The 15,721-nt window shown below is 75.6% G+C and overlaps 1 protein-coding gene across 1 annotated transcript in view; it reads right to left on the bottom strand.

Annotated features, from left to right (window-relative positions):
• The window catches only part of LOC135311802 (SCO-spondin-like), a 40,128-nt gene that overhangs the window by 7,679 nt on the left and 16,728 nt on the right, over positions 1-15,721 (bottom strand). Inside the window, 35 exon segments of the mRNA XM_064441841.1 lie at positions 2,711-2,841; positions 2,916-3,062; positions 3,136-3,282; positions 3,365-3,411; positions 3,496-3,651; positions 4,249-4,480; positions 4,705-4,836; positions 5,407-5,574; positions 6,259-6,465; positions 6,778-7,038; positions 7,151-7,931; positions 7,933-8,338; positions 8,532-8,689; positions 8,915-9,229; positions 9,321-9,337; positions 9,449-9,595; positions 9,743-9,789; positions 9,878-10,130; positions 10,223-10,390; positions 10,485-10,576; positions 10,647-10,772; positions 10,877-11,003; positions 11,479-11,601; positions 11,718-11,897; positions 12,293-12,457; positions 12,773-12,940; positions 13,424-13,666; positions 13,891-13,948; positions 14,028-14,097; positions 14,180-14,336; positions 14,433-14,618; positions 14,719-14,860; positions 14,982-15,109; positions 15,196-15,414; positions 15,544-15,678. Coding sequence (XP_064297911.1) covers positions 2,711-2,841; positions 2,916-3,062; positions 3,136-3,282; positions 3,365-3,411; positions 3,496-3,651; positions 4,249-4,480; positions 4,705-4,836; positions 5,407-5,574; positions 6,259-6,465; positions 6,778-7,038; positions 7,151-7,931; positions 7,933-8,338; positions 8,532-8,689; positions 8,915-9,229; positions 9,321-9,337; positions 9,449-9,595; positions 9,743-9,789; positions 9,878-10,130; positions 10,223-10,390; positions 10,485-10,576; positions 10,647-10,772; positions 10,877-11,003; positions 11,479-11,601; positions 11,718-11,897; positions 12,293-12,457; positions 12,773-12,940; positions 13,424-13,666; positions 13,891-13,948; positions 14,028-14,097; positions 14,180-14,336; positions 14,433-14,618; positions 14,719-14,860; positions 14,982-15,109; positions 15,196-15,414; positions 15,544-15,678 — 6,239 coding nt within the window.

Here is a 15,721-nt window from a genome sequence, read left to right as displayed (position 1 = left end):
CCCCATCCACATCCCCATCCCCATCCCATCCCCATCCCCATCCCCATCCCCATCCCCATCCCATCCCCCATCCCCATCCCCATCCCCATCCCATCCCATCCCCATCCCATCCCCATCCCATCCCATCCCCATCCCCATCCCCATCCCCATCCATCCCATCCCCATCCATCCCCATCCCCATCCCATCCCCATCCCATCCCCATCCCCATCCCATCCCATCCCATCCCCATCCCATCCCATCCCATCCCCATCCCCATCCCCATCGCCATCCCCATCCCCATCCCCATCCCCATCCCCAACCCCTCCCATCCCCATCCCCATCCCCATCCCATCCCATCCCCATCCCCATCCCCAACCCCTCCATCCCCATCCCATCCCATCCCCATCCCCATCCCCATCCCATCCCATCCCCATCCCATCCCCATCCCATCCCCATCCCATCCCATCCCATCCCCATCCCATCCCCATCCCCATCCCATCCCCATCCCCATCCCCATCCCATCCCCATCCCCATCCCATCCCCATCCCCATCCCCATCCCATCCCCATCCCATCCCCATCCCCATCCCATCCCCATCCCCATCCCATCCCCATCCCCATCCCATCCCATCCCCATTCCCATCCCATCCCCATCCCCATCCCATCCCCATCCCCATCCCCATCCCATCCCCATCCCATCCCATCCCCATCCCCATCCCCATCCCATCCCATCCCCATCCCCATCCCATCCCCATCCCCATCCCCATCCCATCCCATCCCCATCCCCATCCCCATCCCCATCCCCCATCCCATCCCCATCCCCATCCCCATCCCCATCCCATCCCCACCCCATCCCCATCCCCATCCCATCCCATCCCCATCCCCATCCCCATCCCATCCCATCCCCATCCCATCCCCATCCCATCCCATCCCCATCCCCATCCCCATCCCCATCCCCATCCCATCCCCATCCCATCCCATCCCCATCCCCATCCCATCCCCATCCCCATCCCCATCCCCATCCCATCCCCATCCCATCCCCATCCCCATCCCCATCCCCATCCCATCCCCATCCCCATCCCATCCCATCCCCATCTCCATCCCCATCCCCATCCCCATCCCCATCCCCATCCCCATCCCCATCCCATCCCATCCCCATCCCCATCCCATCCCCATCCCCATCCCCATCCCATCCCATCCCCATCCCCATCCCATCCCCATCCCCATCCCCATCCCCATCCCCATCCCCATCCCCATCCCATCCCCATCCCCATCCCCATCCCCATCCCATCCCCATCCCCATCCCCATCGCCATCCCCATCCCCATCCCCATCCCCATCCCCAACCCCTCCCATCCCCATCCCATCCCCATCCCATCCCCATCCCCATCCCCATCCCCAACCCCTCCCATCCCCATCCCATCCCCATCCCCATCCCCATCCCCATCCCCATCCCATCCCCATCCCATCCCCATCCCATCCCCATCCCATCCCCATCCCATCCCCATCCCCATCCCCATCCCCATCCCATCCCATCCCCATCCCATCCCCATCCCATCCCCATCCCCATCCCCATCCCCATCCCATCCCATCCCCATCCCATCCCCATCCCATCCCCATCCCATCCCATCCCATCCCCATCCCATCCCCATCCCCATCCCATCCCCATCCCCATCCCCATCCCATCCCCATCCCCATCCCATCCCCATCCCATCCCCATCCCCATCCCATCCCCATCCCCATCCCATCCCCATCCCCATCCCCATCCCATCCCCATTCCCATCCCATCCCCATCCCCATCCCATCCCCATCCCCATCCCCATCCCATCCCCATCCCATCCCATCCCCATCCCCATCCCCATCCCATCCCATCCCCATCCCCATCCCATCCCCATCCCCATCCCCATCCCATCCCATCCCCATCCCCATCCCCATCCCCATCCCCATCCCATCCCCATCCCCATCCCCATCCCCATCCCATCCCCACCCCATCCCCATCCCCATCCCCATCCCCATCCCCATCCCCATCCCATCCCATCCCCATCCCCATCCCCATCCCATCCCCATCCCCATCCCCATCCCCATCCCCATCCCCATCCCCATCCCCATCCCCATCCCCATCCCATCCCCATCCCCATCCCCATCCCCATCCCATCCCCACCCCATCCCCATCCCCATCCCCATCCCCATCCCCATCCCCATCCCATCCCATCCCCATCCCCATCCCCATCCCATCCCCATCCCCATCCCCATCCCATCCCATCCCCATCCCCATCCCCATCCCATCCCCATCCCCATCCCCATCCCCATCCCATCCCCACCCCATCCCCATCCCCATCCCCATCCCCATCCCCATCCCCATCCCATCCCCATCCCCATCCCCATCCCCATCCCATCCCCACCCCATCCCCATCCCCATCCCCATCCCCATCCCCATCCCCATCCCATCCCATCCCCATCCCCATCCCCACCCCATCCCATCCCCATCCCATCCCCATCCCCATCCCCATCCCCATCCCATCCCCATCCCATCCCCATCCCCATCCCCATCCCCATCCCATCCCATCCCATCCCCATCCCATCCCCATCCCATCCCCATCCCATCCCCATCCCATCCCCATCCCCATCCCATCCCCATCCCATTCCCATCCCCATCCCCATCCCACCCCCATCCCCATCCCATCCCCATCCCCATCCCCATCCCACCCCATCCCACCCCATCCCACCCCTCACCTGGGGACACGCACACCCCCCCTCGCACCCCCCGCTCTCGCCGCACGCCTCGGGGTGCCGGTGCCCGGCGCAGGTGCCGGCGCAGGGGGGTCGGCACTGCAGGTGCTGCAGCGGGGGTGGGCAGGCGGTGGCTGCGGGCGGGGGGTCAGCGGGCGTGGCGGGGCAGGGCGCGGCCCCCCGGCCCCCCCTCGCCCCCCCGGCTCACCGGAGCACCCCGCGGGGTGGCAGGGCTGGCTCTGGGCGTCGAGGCCGGCGCAGGCGCCGGGGCCCTGCCGGTGGCGGTGGCGGTGCTGCCATGGGGCGCGGCACGAGCAGGGGCTCCAGGGGCTCCAGGGGCTCCACGGGCAGGTGTCTGCGGTGGGGGTGGGGGACAGCGGGGTGACGCCCCCCGCGCCCCCCGCCCGGCCCCGCTCCCCGTTACCCACCTGGGCAGGGCCGCAGGTAACACGCCGCGTGCTGGCGCCGGTGCCGGTGCCGTGGGTCGCAGGCGGCCTCGCGCGCGGCCAGCCCGGTGTCGCAGGAGCGGGAGCAGGGTCCCCACGGCCCCCAGGCGCAGCCCCCCGCCTCTGTGTCTGTGGGGGGGGGGGGTCCGGCACTCATGGGGGGGTCCGTGGCTCCCCCCGCCGGGGTCGCCGCAGGGGTCAGGGTGCTCACCGGCGCACGGCTCGTCCTGGCAGCGGGTGCCGTCGGGGGTGCAGGTGCTGCGGGGGGACACGGCGGTGGGTGGGGGGCACCCCGTGCCCGCCCCCCCCCCCCCACCTCTCCCCGAGCCCCCCGGCACTGACCATCGCCGGCACTCGCCCAGCGGCCACCACTCGCCCACGTGCCGCCGCGTGCCGCCGCCGTCGAGGCACAGCGGGGGGCAGGGCCCCGCCGCGCACCCCCGGCTCTGCTCCCGCAGCCCCCCGCACCCGCCGGCCCCCCGCGCCGCGCCGGGGCTCCTGGAGGGGAGGCCGGTGTCACCGGGGCCGGGTGGGGGCCCGGCTGGCCGCGGGGGGGGGCACCGCGCCTCCCACCCGCACCCCCTGCCTGGGGGTGCCCCAGGGGTGCCCTGGGCGCTGGGACGCCCCACAGCCCCCCGGTGCTGTGTGTGTCCCCTGGGTGCCAGTTGCCCCTCCCCCCCAGGCCCAGGTCACCCCCCTGCAGCCCCCCGGTTGCTGGGACCCCCCTGGGTGTCACGTGTGCCCCACCCCGAGACCCCATGGGTGCCCGGTCTCCCCCTGCAGCCCCCCCCCCACCCCCCCAGGTGCCAGGTCCCCCTCTGGGCGCTGGGACCCCCCCTGGAGCCCCCCGAGATGCCAGGTCCCCTGGGTGCTATGCCCCCCTCCCGGGTGCTGTGACCCCCCCCAAGCCCCCCTGGGTGCACTGTGTCACCCCCCCCGCCCCCCCCCCCCGGCTGCCATGTGCCCCCCCCGGAGCCCCCCATAGGTGCCGGGTCCCCCCCTGCAGCCCCCCCCCGGGTGCTGTGTGTCCCCACCCTCCCCGGGTCCCGTCCCCCGCCCCCCCACCGGGTACCCCCCCCCCCGTGCCCCCCCCACCTGACGCGGCGCTGCCGGCCCCGCCCGCAGGTGACGTCACAGGGCGCCCACGGCCCCCAGGCGCAGGGGGCGGGGGGGCAGCGGCCGGGGGCGCAGCGCAGGCGGCCCCCCCCGCACCGGCACCGCCCGCAGCGCTGCGGGGGGCGGCTGCCGGGCGGCCACGCGCGGCCCTCCGCGTCCGTGCACGCGCAGCGCGTGGGGGGCACGCACGAGCCCGCCTGCTCCAGGGTGCCTGCGGGGGGGGTCGGGGTGTGAGCGGGGGCGTGCGGGGGTGTGCACGCGCGTGCGGGGGCGCGAGCATGCAGGGGCGCGTACGCGCGGGCACGCGCCGTGGTGTGTGCGCGCGTGTGCGCACGTGCACGCGTGCAATGGCACGCCCGCGTGTGCGCGTGCACGCGATCGCACGGATGCACGGATGCACCCCCCGCAGGGTGCCCGGCCGGGGGGGGGTCTCACCGGGGGGGCAGCGGCAGCCGGGGGCGCAGGGCTCCTGCTCCCCGCAGGCCAGGCCCTGCTGCAGGTCCCGGCAGTGCCGCGGGCAGCGGTTGGCGCAGGGGGTGGGAGCCAGGCCGGGGGGGCAGCCCTGCCCTGCAGCCCCCGCATCAGAACCCCCAGCCCCCCCGAAGCCCGCCCAAGCCCCCCCATAGCTGCCCCCTGCGGCCCCCCACAGCTCCAGCCCACTCACAGCACCCTGAAGCCCCATAGCTCCCCAAAAGCCCCCCAAGACCCCTGTAGCCCCCCCAAAGCCCAAGATGCTGAAGACCCCCAAGGTCCCCTGAGCCCACACAGCACCCCCTAAAGCTCCCCTGAGAGCCCTGTAGCCCCCCAAAGCCCCCCAAAGCCCCCTGAGCCTCCATGCAGCCCATAGCCCCCCCAAGTCCCCCCAAAGCCCCCATACTCCCCATGGTCCTCCCGAGTCCACCCTTCAGCCCCCCCACAGCCCCCCCACAGCCCCCCATACCTCCCCCCAAAAGCCCCCAGCCCCCCCAAAGCCCCCCGAGCCCCCATACCCCCATAGCCCCCCAAAACCCCCATACCCCCCAGTTCCCCGAGCCCCCAAAGACCCCCTGAGCCTCCCCTGCAGCCCCCCCAGCCCCCCATACCCTCCCCAGCCCCCCGAGCCCCCTCAGCCCCCCCAGCCCCCGACCCCCCGCGTACCGCAGGGCTGGGGGTTGCAGAGGCGCAGCTGGTGCCGCTCCCCGGGGCAGGGGGGCCCCCCGTTTTTGGGGGGGGGGCGGGTGCAGGAGCGGCTGCGCACGGAGCGCCCCCCCCCGCAGCTGCGGTCGCAGCGGGACCAGGGGCTCCAGCCCGACCAGGCGCCGGCGGCTGCAGGGGGGGCTCAAGTGGGGACCCCGGCCCGCACGGCCCCCCCACGGCCCCCCCGACCCCCACTGCGCCCCCACTGAGCCCCCCCGAACCCCCTGACCCCGACCCCGACCCCCACTGCTCCCCGGGCCCTCACGGCCCTCCCTGAAACCCCCCGACCCCCACTGTCCCCCTGAGCCCCCCCGAGTCCCCCAAACGCCCACTGACCCTCATTAACCCCCCCGACCCCCACACTGACCCACCCTGACCCCCCGTGAACCCCCTGACCCTCAACCCCACACTGATCCCCTGCCCCTCCCACTGACCCCCGCCCCACACTAACCCACACTAACCCCCAGCCCCCTGAAACCCCCTGAGCCCCCCCATGCTGCCCCCCCAAGACCCCAGCCCCCCCACTGACCCCAGCCTCCCTCCCTAAGTCCCCAATGCCATCACCCCCAAACCCCCCACTGCCCCTCAACCATCCACCACCCCCCCGCTGACCCCCCCACTCTCCCCCAGCCACCCCACAACCCCCCCGAGCCCCCCAAGCTGCCCCCCAGCCTCCCACACTGACCCCAGCTCCCCCTCCCTGAGCCCCCCATGTCCCCCCAGCCCCCATGCCATACCCCAGCTCCCGATGCCCCCCGAGCCCCCCCAGCCCTCCCTGACCCTCCCAGCCCCCCGCCCACCCCGGCCCCCCACCCTTGCAGGCCTGCAGGCTGCAGAAGCGGCGCTGGGTGTTGGCGCTGAGGATGTGGGGGCACCAGCGGCCCCCCGGCCCGGGGGGGGTGAAGGCACGCAGGCGGATCTGCAGCCCCCCCCCACAGCTGCGGGAGCAGCCACCCCACGGGCCCCACGGCGTCCAGGCGCAGTCCCGGCCGGCGCAGGCCTCGCCCGGGCACGGGGGGGCTGCGGGACCCCAGGGTTAGCACCCACGGCACAGGGCTCGGGGACCCCCCCGGCCCGCCTTGAGAGGGGCAGGGACCCCCCCCACAGAGCCCCCCGTGCCACAGGGCAGGGACCCCCATAGCCCTCCCGTGCAGTGGGGGTGGGGGAGGGACCCTTCACAAACCCCCACCCTTGACATGGGGCAGGGACCCCATAACCCCCACCCTGTGCAATGGGGCAGGGACCCCCATAAGCCCCCACCCATGCCAGGGAGCAGGGACCCCCCATAGCTCCCCCCCTGCACAGTGGGGCAGGGACCCCTCAGCCCCCCACCTGCGCAGTGGGGCAGGTTGCAGACCCACTGCTGGACGCCCTCCCCGCTGCAGCCCCCCGCCCGGCCGCAGGCCCGGCTGCGGCTCTTGGTGGCCGGAGCCTCGGGGCTGGTGCAGGTCTTGGAGCAGGGGGTCCAGGGAGACCAGGGCCCGAAGCCCCCCTCCTCCTCTTCCTCCTCCTCTTCTTCCTCCTCTTCCTCTTCTTCCTCCTCTTCCTCTTCTTCCTCCTCTTCCTCTTCTTCCTCCTCCCCCGCCTCAGCACCTGGTCCGGGAGGAAGGCTCCCCATTAGCAGGGTCCCCCCACATCCTGGAGCCCCCCAGGATCGGGGGTCCCGGTGGCGCATCCCCCCCACCCCGCCCCACAGAGCCCTTACCAGGGGTGCTGGGGCCGAGCTCCGGCGTGGGGCTGGTCACTGCTGGGGGGAGTGGGGGGAAAGGGGGTGACACCGCCTGCGACGGGGCCCACGGTGCCATGGGGCAGAGGGGATGGGACCCACGGCGGAGGGGCTGGGACCCACACTTGATGTAGGGATGGGGCTGGGACCCACACGTGGAGCTACAAGGGTGGAGCTGGGACCCACGCGTGACACAGGGCTGGGGCTGGGACCCCCGGCGGAGGAGCTGGGACCCACAGGGGACAAGGGGCTGAGGCTGGGACCCCCGGTAGAGGGGTGGGACCCACAGGGGACAAGGGGCTGGGGATGGGACTCCCGGTGGAGGGGTGGGACCCACAGGGGACAAGGGGCTGGGACCCACAGGGGACAAGGGGCTGGGACCCCCGGTGGAGGGGTGGGACCCACAGGGGACAAGGGGCTGGGACTCCCGGTGGAGGGGTGGGACCCACAGGGGACAAGGGGCTGGGACCCACAGGGGACAAGGGGCTGGGGCTGGGACCAACAGGGGACAAGGGGCTGGGGCTGAGACCCCCGGCGGAGGGGCTGGGACCCACAGGGGACAAGGGGCTGGGGATGGGACCCCCGGCGGAGGGGCTGGGACCCACAGGGGACAAGGGGCTGGGGATGGGACCCCCGGCGGAGGGGCTAGGACCCACGTGTGACACAGGGCTGGGCTGGGACCCCCGGCGGAGGGGCTGGGACCCACGCGTGACACAGGGCTGGGCTGGGACCCCCGGGGGAAGGGCTGGGACTCACAGGGGACAAGGGGCTGGGGCTGGGACCCCCGGCGGAGGGGCTGGGACCCACGGGGATAAGGAGCTGGGACCCGCAGGGGACAAGGGGCTGGGGCTGGGGCTGGGACCCCCGGCGCAGCGCGGGGCTGGGCCGTGCCCCACGGCGGGGTCCGGGTGTGGGGCCCAGCCCCACGGCGCGGGCGCTGACCCACCGGGGCAGTCGGGGCGCCGGCAGTACTTGGTGTCGGTGCGGGGCCCGGCGCAGCGCGGCCCCCCCGGGGCGGGCGAGGGGCTGCCGCAGGTCCGCCGGCGGGTGCTGACCCCCAGCCCCCCGCAGCCGGGCGAGCAGGGGCTCCAGGGCCCCCAGGGCCCGAACCCCTCCGCCCCCCGGCACCCCGGCTCTGAGCAGCGCAGGCGGCCGTGCAGGCAGGTGCTGGGGGGCAGGCATCAGGTGGGGGGCCGCGGGGAGGGGCGGGGGGCTGGGGGGGGCAGCGGGGGGCGGGGAAGGGGAGCAGGGCAATGGGTGGTGGGGAAGGGGCAGCAGGGTGGTGGGGAAGGACGGGGGGTGGTGGGGAGGGGCAGCGGGTGGTGGGGGGTGGGGAAGGGCGGCGGGGGGCGAGGCTCACCAGTTGGCGCAGGGCAGGTGCAGGGCGCTGCCCGAGGGCACCTCCTGGCCCGGGGCGAGGAGGGGGCTGGGGGTGCCCGGGCCGGGGGGCGCCGGGGGGGCGGTGGAGCCGTTCTGCAGCTCCCGCAGGAGCTGCGCCGTCAGCACGCAGGGGCACTCCTGCAGCGGGGCACCCACTGCTGGGGGGCACCCGCTGCTGGGGGGCACCCACCGCCCGGGGGCACCCGCTGCGGGGGGCACCCGCTGCTGGGGGCACCCACCGCCCTGGGGATCTCCCACCCCCCCCCAAGGAGCACCCTTAGCCCCAGGGATCCCCCCGCCCCCCCCCAGCCCCCCACCCCCACCCCAGAGCAGCGCGGGGGGGGTCCCCCTGCGGGGGCTCACCTGGAGGCAGGCGCCGCGGTGCAGGTAGGTGCCGGGGGGGCAGTGGCACCCTTCCAGGCAGCCCCCCTCGGCGCAGCCCACCCGCCCGGCCAGGTGGGCGCAGGTGTAGGGGCACCCCTCGCCCCCCGGGCACTCCCGGAACAGCCGCCCCGGCGGGCAGCCGGCCTCTGCGGGCACCCGGGGGGTCAGCACCCACCGGGCTGGGGGAAGGAGGTGGGGCAGGGCTGGGGGGCTGGGCTGGGCAGCAGGGGTAGGGGCAGAGCTAAGGGATGGGGCTGTAGGGGCAGAGCTAAGGGATGGGGCTATAGGGCAGAGCTATGGGGCGGGGCAGGGCAGTGAGGCAGGGCTATGGGGCAGGGCTTGGGGACAGGGTGTGGGGCAGGGTCGGGGGGCAGGGGTATGGGACAGGGCTATAGGGCAGGGCTGTGGGGCAGGGGTATGGGGCTGGGCTTTGTGGGCAGGGGTATGGGGCAGAGCTGGAGGGCTCTGCTAGGGGGGCAGGGGTGTGGGGCAGGGCAGTGGGGCCGGACTCACCGCGGCACACCTGGGTGTTGCAGATCTGGCTCTGCAGGCCCAGCCCGGCGCAGGGCGGCTCATGGCACTGCCGCCGGCGCAGCCGCTCGCCCCCGCCGCAGGACGCGCTGCAGGGCCCCCACGGGGACCACGCGCCCCACGGCGCCTCTGCCGACACGGGAGGGAGAGCGGCGTGGGACGGGGCGGCCGCCGGCTCTGCCGACGCCGTGCGTCACCCACGCGGCACCACGTGGCGCCAGGGCACGGCGGCACGCCCGCGGCACGGCGCCGGGCCGGGGGCTCCCACCGCGGTACCTGGGCAGGGCTGGGCGCCGCACACCATCGCCCCGGCCACGCAGGTGCTGCGAGAGGGAGGAGGGGTATCAGCGGGGAGGGGGCGGGGGACCCGGGCCGGGACCCCCGCCAGAGCCGCCGCTGCCGCAGCCGCACCAGGTGTTGCAGGCGTCGAGGGCGGCGGTGGCGCGGGGCCGGTAGAGGCGGCCGCGGTGGTAGCAGGAGCAGCGCCCCGGCGGCACGCAGCTCTGGTTCTGCAGCAGGAGCCCGGCCGGGCAGGCGCAGCCGTCGCGGCACAGCGCGGCACACTCCACGCCGGCGCCCAGGTCGAGGCAGAGCCGCGGGCAGGGCCCACCGCCGCGCCGGCACTCCTCCGCCGTCCGGTACACCATGGCCCCCGGGCACCGCGCTGCGGGGAGAGCCGGCGGCGGGATGGCAACCCTCCGGCACCGGCACTGCCGGGCCGGCCGTGGGCCCCCACCGGCGCTGCCGGGCACCCACCGCGGCAGGGCTGGGTGTTGCAGTCCCGCGTCTGGACGTGGGTGCCGGCGCACTCGGGTCCACCACGTGCCGCGGAGGCGCAGGCCCGGTGCCGCGTCTGCTCGCCGGAGCCGCAGGGCGCGGAGCACGCCGACCAGGGCGCCCACGCGCTCCAGATGGTGCCGGGCTCTGCCGGGGACAGACGGACGGACACGCGGTGCTCGAGGGGCCACCGGGCGCGGGGGTCCGTGGGCTGGCGCGGCGGGGCTCGGTGGGCGCCTACCGGTGCCGCAGGGCTCGTGGCACCCCCGCGCCTCCCGGGCCTCCCCGGCGCAGGGGGCTCCGCCGCCGGCGGCCGCGGGGTTGGAGGGCGACCTGCGGGAAGGCACTGTGTGGGGCACCGGCCGCCGCCGTGGGGCAGGGACCCCCGCCGACCCCGGCCCACCTGAACCGCTCCTGCGTGCCCGCGCCGCAGCCGCCGTCGCAGCGGGTCCAGGGCGACCAGGCGGACCAGCCGCAGTCCACGGCGCAGGCTGCGTCCTCGCACGTCACCGTCCCCTCCCGGCACGTGCTGGGGACCGGGCGTGGGGTTCAGTGGCGGCGACGGGCGAGGGACGCCCCGAAACGCCGCGGGGGGCCCCGCGGTGCCGGCGTGGTGCCGGCGTGGGCGCTCACCACCGGCGGCAGCCCCACGCGAAGACCTCTCCGGGCTGGCGGTGCTGGTGGGGCAGGTGGCACCGGCACTGGCCGGCGGTGACGCAGCCGCCGTCCTGCAGGTACAGCCCCGGCGGGCACCGGCAGCCTGCCGCGCCGCGCCCTCAGCACCCCCGGCCCAGACCCCCGATCCGCCACCACCCTGGACCCCCACCTCCTGCCCCCCGTGGACCCCCAGCTCACCTGGACCCCCCCCCCCAGATCCCCCCAGGCCTCCCCAATCCCCTGGTCCCGCAGAGCCCCCCCATGTGCCCCCAGACCCCCTAGATGCCCCCAGGCCCCCTCCAGCCCTCTGAGACCCCCCCCAGGTCCCCCCCAGCCCCTCACAGCCCCCCAGACACCCCATGTCCCCCCATGTCCCCCAAATGCCCCAGATGCTCCCCAGCCGCTCACAGCCCCCCCCATGTCCCCCCAGATGACCCCAGGCTCCCCCAGCCCCCATGTCCCCCCAGATGACCCCAGCCCCCCCAGCCCCCATGTCCCCCCCCCAGCTCCCCATGTCTCCCCATGTGCCCCGGACCCCCCAAATCCCCTCTGACCCCCCGCCCCCCCCAATCTCTCACCCTCGGGGCAGGGGCTGGGGCAGGAGCCGTTGGTGCTCAGGTCCCCACAGGTTGGGGGGCAGGGGGGGACCCCCTGCTCCTCGCAGCCCCCAGCCCGCACAAACACCATCTCGGGGCCGCAGGCTGGGGGGGGAGGGGCGAGGGGGGGTGCTCACGGATGGGGTCCCCCCCATCACCCCGCAGCCCGGAGCCTGCACGGCTCACGGCACCCCTGCAGGGGTCCCCCAGCCCCCCCGTACCTGGGGGGTCCCCGCAGGGCTGCAGGTTGCAGGGCTGGGTCTGGAGGGACCCCCCCGCGCAGGGCGGCCCCCCATTCTTCGGGGGGGGGTCGCTGCAGCTCCGCGCCCGGCTCCGCAGGCCCCCCCCACAGGAGGCATCACAGGGGGACCAGGACGCCCAGGGCGCCCAGCCGCCGGGCACTGGGGAGGGCGGGGGGCACTGGGGGTGCGGGCATCCCCCTTCCCCCCAGCTTGGCCACATCCCCCGCCCAGGACCCCCTGCCACTGCCCCCGAGGTGTGGTGGCTCCCCAGCAGAGACCCCCAACTGTCCCGGAGATGGGGGTCCCAGCCCATAGGGGTCCCGGCCATGATGGGGGCCCAGCCCACGATAGGGGTCCCAGCCCACCTTGGGGATCCCAGCCCACCATGGGAATCCCGGCCCGTGATGGGGGTCCCAGCCCTTGGGGGTCCCAGCCCACAGTGGCGGTCCTAGCCCATGACTGGGGTCCCAGCCCACAATGGGGGTCCCAGCCCACGACGAGGGTCCCGGCCCGTGATGGGGGTCCCAGCCCATGTTGGGGGTCCCGGCGGGTACCTGGGCAGGCACGGAGGAAGCAGGGGCGGGTGTGGAGGCGGGGGCGGGCGCAGCCCCCCCCGGGCAGAGCCCCCCGCAGCAGGGCCCGCCGGCGCAGGGTGACCCCCAGCCCGCAGGAGCGGCTGCAGGACCCCCACTCGCCCCAGGGCGCCAGGACGCAGTCGGCTGGGGATGAAGGTGGGGGGGTCATGGCTGCCGGGGGGGCCCAGCCCCGACCCCCCGCCCCTGGAGCCCCCCAGGACCCGGAGGCCCCCAACCCCGGAGCCCCCCACATCGGAGGTCCCCAACCCCCAAAGCCCCCAGTCCCAGGGCCCCCCGACCCTGGAACCCCCCCACCTCCGGAACCCCCCACCCCCTGAGGCCCCCAGTCCAGACCCCCTGAGCCCCGGAGCCCCCCGGGCCCCCTGGGCAGGGGTACAAGTGGCCGAGGGGGCCGGGATTGGGGGGGGTCCCCCGTCCCCACGCCCCCACCCCACGCACCGCAGTCGCTCTCGTCGGAGCCGTCGGGGCAGTCGGGGCGCAGGTCGCAGCGCTTTTCGGGGGGCAGGCAGCCCCCTGAGTCGCAGGGGAACTGCTTGGGTGGGCAGGCGGGGGGGGCGCCGCTCGGGGGGGGCAGCCCGGGGGGGCTGGGGGGGCCGGGGGGGCCGCCTGCGGAGCGGGCAGGGCTGAGGTGCTCGGCCCGGCCCCCCCCCACCCCGAGGTCGGGGTCCCCCGGGCAGGGGGGTCCCCGGGGGGGGGGGGGTCGCGCCGCAAAGCCGGGCCGCATCCAGGCAGCTCAGCGGGGGGGCTGGGGGCACGGGGAGAGCCACGGCACCCCAGAACCACAGCACCCAGCCCGCAGCAGCCCTAAACCCACAGAACCCAGCCACAGCACCCCGAAACCCACAGCACCCCAGACCCCACAGCATCCGGCCCCACGGCACCCCAAAACCATGGCACCCCAGAACCCACGGCATCCAGAAACCCACAGCACCCTGAAACTTATAACACCCAGCCTGCAGCACCCCAAAACCCGCAGCACCCCAGCCCCACGGCAGCGCACAGGGGTGCTGCCCCCCCCCCCGTCCCCGGGACCCCCACATCGGCTGGGGGGGGCCGCACCCCTCCCCGACACCCCGGGGCCCCCCTTACCTTGGGGTGTCGGGGTGGGGACCCCCGTCGGGGCTGGGGAGGGCAGCGCCGGGAGCCGGGGGGACGCCGGGGGGGGTCTGGCAGAGGGGGGCTCCCCGGGGGGGCCGGTGCCCGTCGGCAGGGTGCCGGGGGGTGTCGGGGTGTCGGGGGGGGCTCCCGGCACGGTGGGGCTGGGGGCTCCGGCTCGGGGCGGGGCCTGCGTGGTGGCGGGGGGCTGGAGGGGGGGCTCGGCTCCCGACTGCCCTGGGGGGGGGCAGGATCCGGTCAGGGCAGGGGCAGGCGGTCTCCCGGAGCCCCCAGCCCCAGCATGTGGGACGGGCTGTGCTGGGGGGCGGCTGTGCCTGGCAGCCCCAGCCCAGAGCCCCCCAAAGCCCCCAGCCCACCCAGTCCAGGACCCCCCGAAGCCCAGAGCCCCCCAAAGCCCAGGCACCCCCAGCCCCCCTGGCTCCTGCCCCCCCACCGGGTACCTGTCGGGGTGGGCTCGGCACCTTCGGGGAGCAGCCGGGGGCCCGTCCCGGGGGACCCCTGCACCGGGACAGCCAGCGTCACCCCCTGCCCCGCCGTCCCCCCCCCCGTAGCCCCACCCCGTTCCCCCAGGGCTCACCGTGGCCGGGGGCACCGATGGCGGCCGGGACGTCGGCACCAGGACGCCGGCAGCCGCGGGGGCCGCGGCGCTGCGAGAAGCAGAGCTGGCGATTAGGGGTCACCCCCCCGACCCCCACCCCCGGCTCCCGCGGGACCCCCACCCGCCGGTACCTGGGGGGCTCGCAGCCGGCCTCGTCGGTGCCGTCGGGGCAGTCGGCGACGCCGTCGCACCTCCGCGACGCCGGGAGGCACCCGCCGGGGCCCGGGCAGGCGAAGCGGGCCGGGGGGCACAGCCCGGCAGCGGTGGGGGTCACCGGGGGGGCCAGCCCTGCGTGGGGCAGCAGCGGCATCGAGGGCGGCCCCCCCCCACCCCACCCCGTGGCACCGGGACCCCCGGCGGTGCCGGACCCGCAGCCGCCCTCACCGCAGGGCAGCTCGTCCGAGAGGTCGCCGCAGTCGTCGACGCCGTCGCAGAGGGCACCGCCGGGACCCCCGGGGACGCAGCCCCCCGTCCCGCACCGGAACTCCCCCGCGCCGCAGGGGGGCCCGCTCCCCGCCACCGGCGCCACCGGCAGCGGCGTCGGCGCGGCCCCGAGCCGGGCAGGGGGCACTGTGGGGAGAGGGCGGGGGTGGGCGGGAGAAGGGCTGCCGGGTGGGGGGGACACACACACACGCGCAGCAAAGGGGGTGCCCCCCGCGCCCCCCCGTACCGGGGGGGCAGCCCAGCAGCTCGGCGCGCAGGACGATGCGGTTGTGGAAGTCGCGGGGGACGATGCGGACGTGCCGCGCCTGCACCATGCGGCCCAGCAGCCGCAGCGCCGGCGTGCCGGCGTCCCAGTTACCCTGGAAGAGCTGGGGTGGGGTGGGGCGGTGGGGGACACACGGGGCCGGGCGGGGGGGGGGTGGGCGTGAGCCCCCCGTGCACGTGCCCCCGGCTCCCCCCGACGCCCCCCGGTCCCCGGCGCGGCGGCACCTCGGCCTCGGGCCGGCCGGCGGCGGCGACCTGGCGGTACCGGTGCCAGCGGGCGCCGTCGGCGCTGAACTGGAGCAGGAAGGTGGTGACGAAGGCGTCGGCGGAGCCGGCTCCCTGCACCGCCAGCCCTGCCGGGGGGAGCGCGGACGGGTCGGCACCGCCGCCCGCGCCCGGGGCCGCCCCGCCCGCCGCCGCCCGGTGACCCGGCACCCACCGGTGATGTTGGTGGGCTCCGGCAGGTCCAGCTGCAGGAAGGGGGGGTCGTCGAGCAGCGCCGCGTAGGCGTCGTCCGGGGGGGCCCAGCCGCGCAGCTCCTGCCCGGCGTGGCCGGCGTGCAGGCGGGCGGCGCGGGCGGGGGTCCCCGCCGCCTCCGAGGAGGCGCCGAAGCTGGTGTCCGGCAGGGAGGCGATGCCCAGCGGGCGGTAGCAGGGGTCTGCCGGGACGGGGGGGGGGGCGCGGGGTCGTTGGAGGGGCACCCGGGGCGGGACACGCACCCGCGGCACAGCCCGGGCGCCGGCTGCCCGCGCCCTGCCCGCAGCCGGTGAGGAGGGGTCTCGCTCACCGCCGAGGGGAGGCAGCGGGAAGGTGAGGAGGGGGCTGCCGGGGGGCTCCGTCGTCGGTGCGGGGGGGGCCGCCATCGTCGGCACAGAGCGGGGTTCCACCGTCGGCGCGGTGCGGAGGGCCGTGCCGTTGTCACCTGCGGCGGGGACGGCCACGGTGCAGCCGGTGCCGGGGCAGCC

This window comes from Phalacrocorax carbo, chromosome 2 (assembly GCF_963921805.1).
Source record: "Phalacrocorax carbo chromosome 2, bPhaCar2.1, whole genome shotgun sequence".
Lineage (NCBI taxonomy): Eukaryota > Metazoa > Chordata > Aves > Suliformes > Phalacrocoracidae > Phalacrocorax > Phalacrocorax carbo.
The sequence above is the reverse complement of the archived record's forward strand: the minus strand, read 5'-3'. Positions and strand labels throughout refer to the sequence as shown.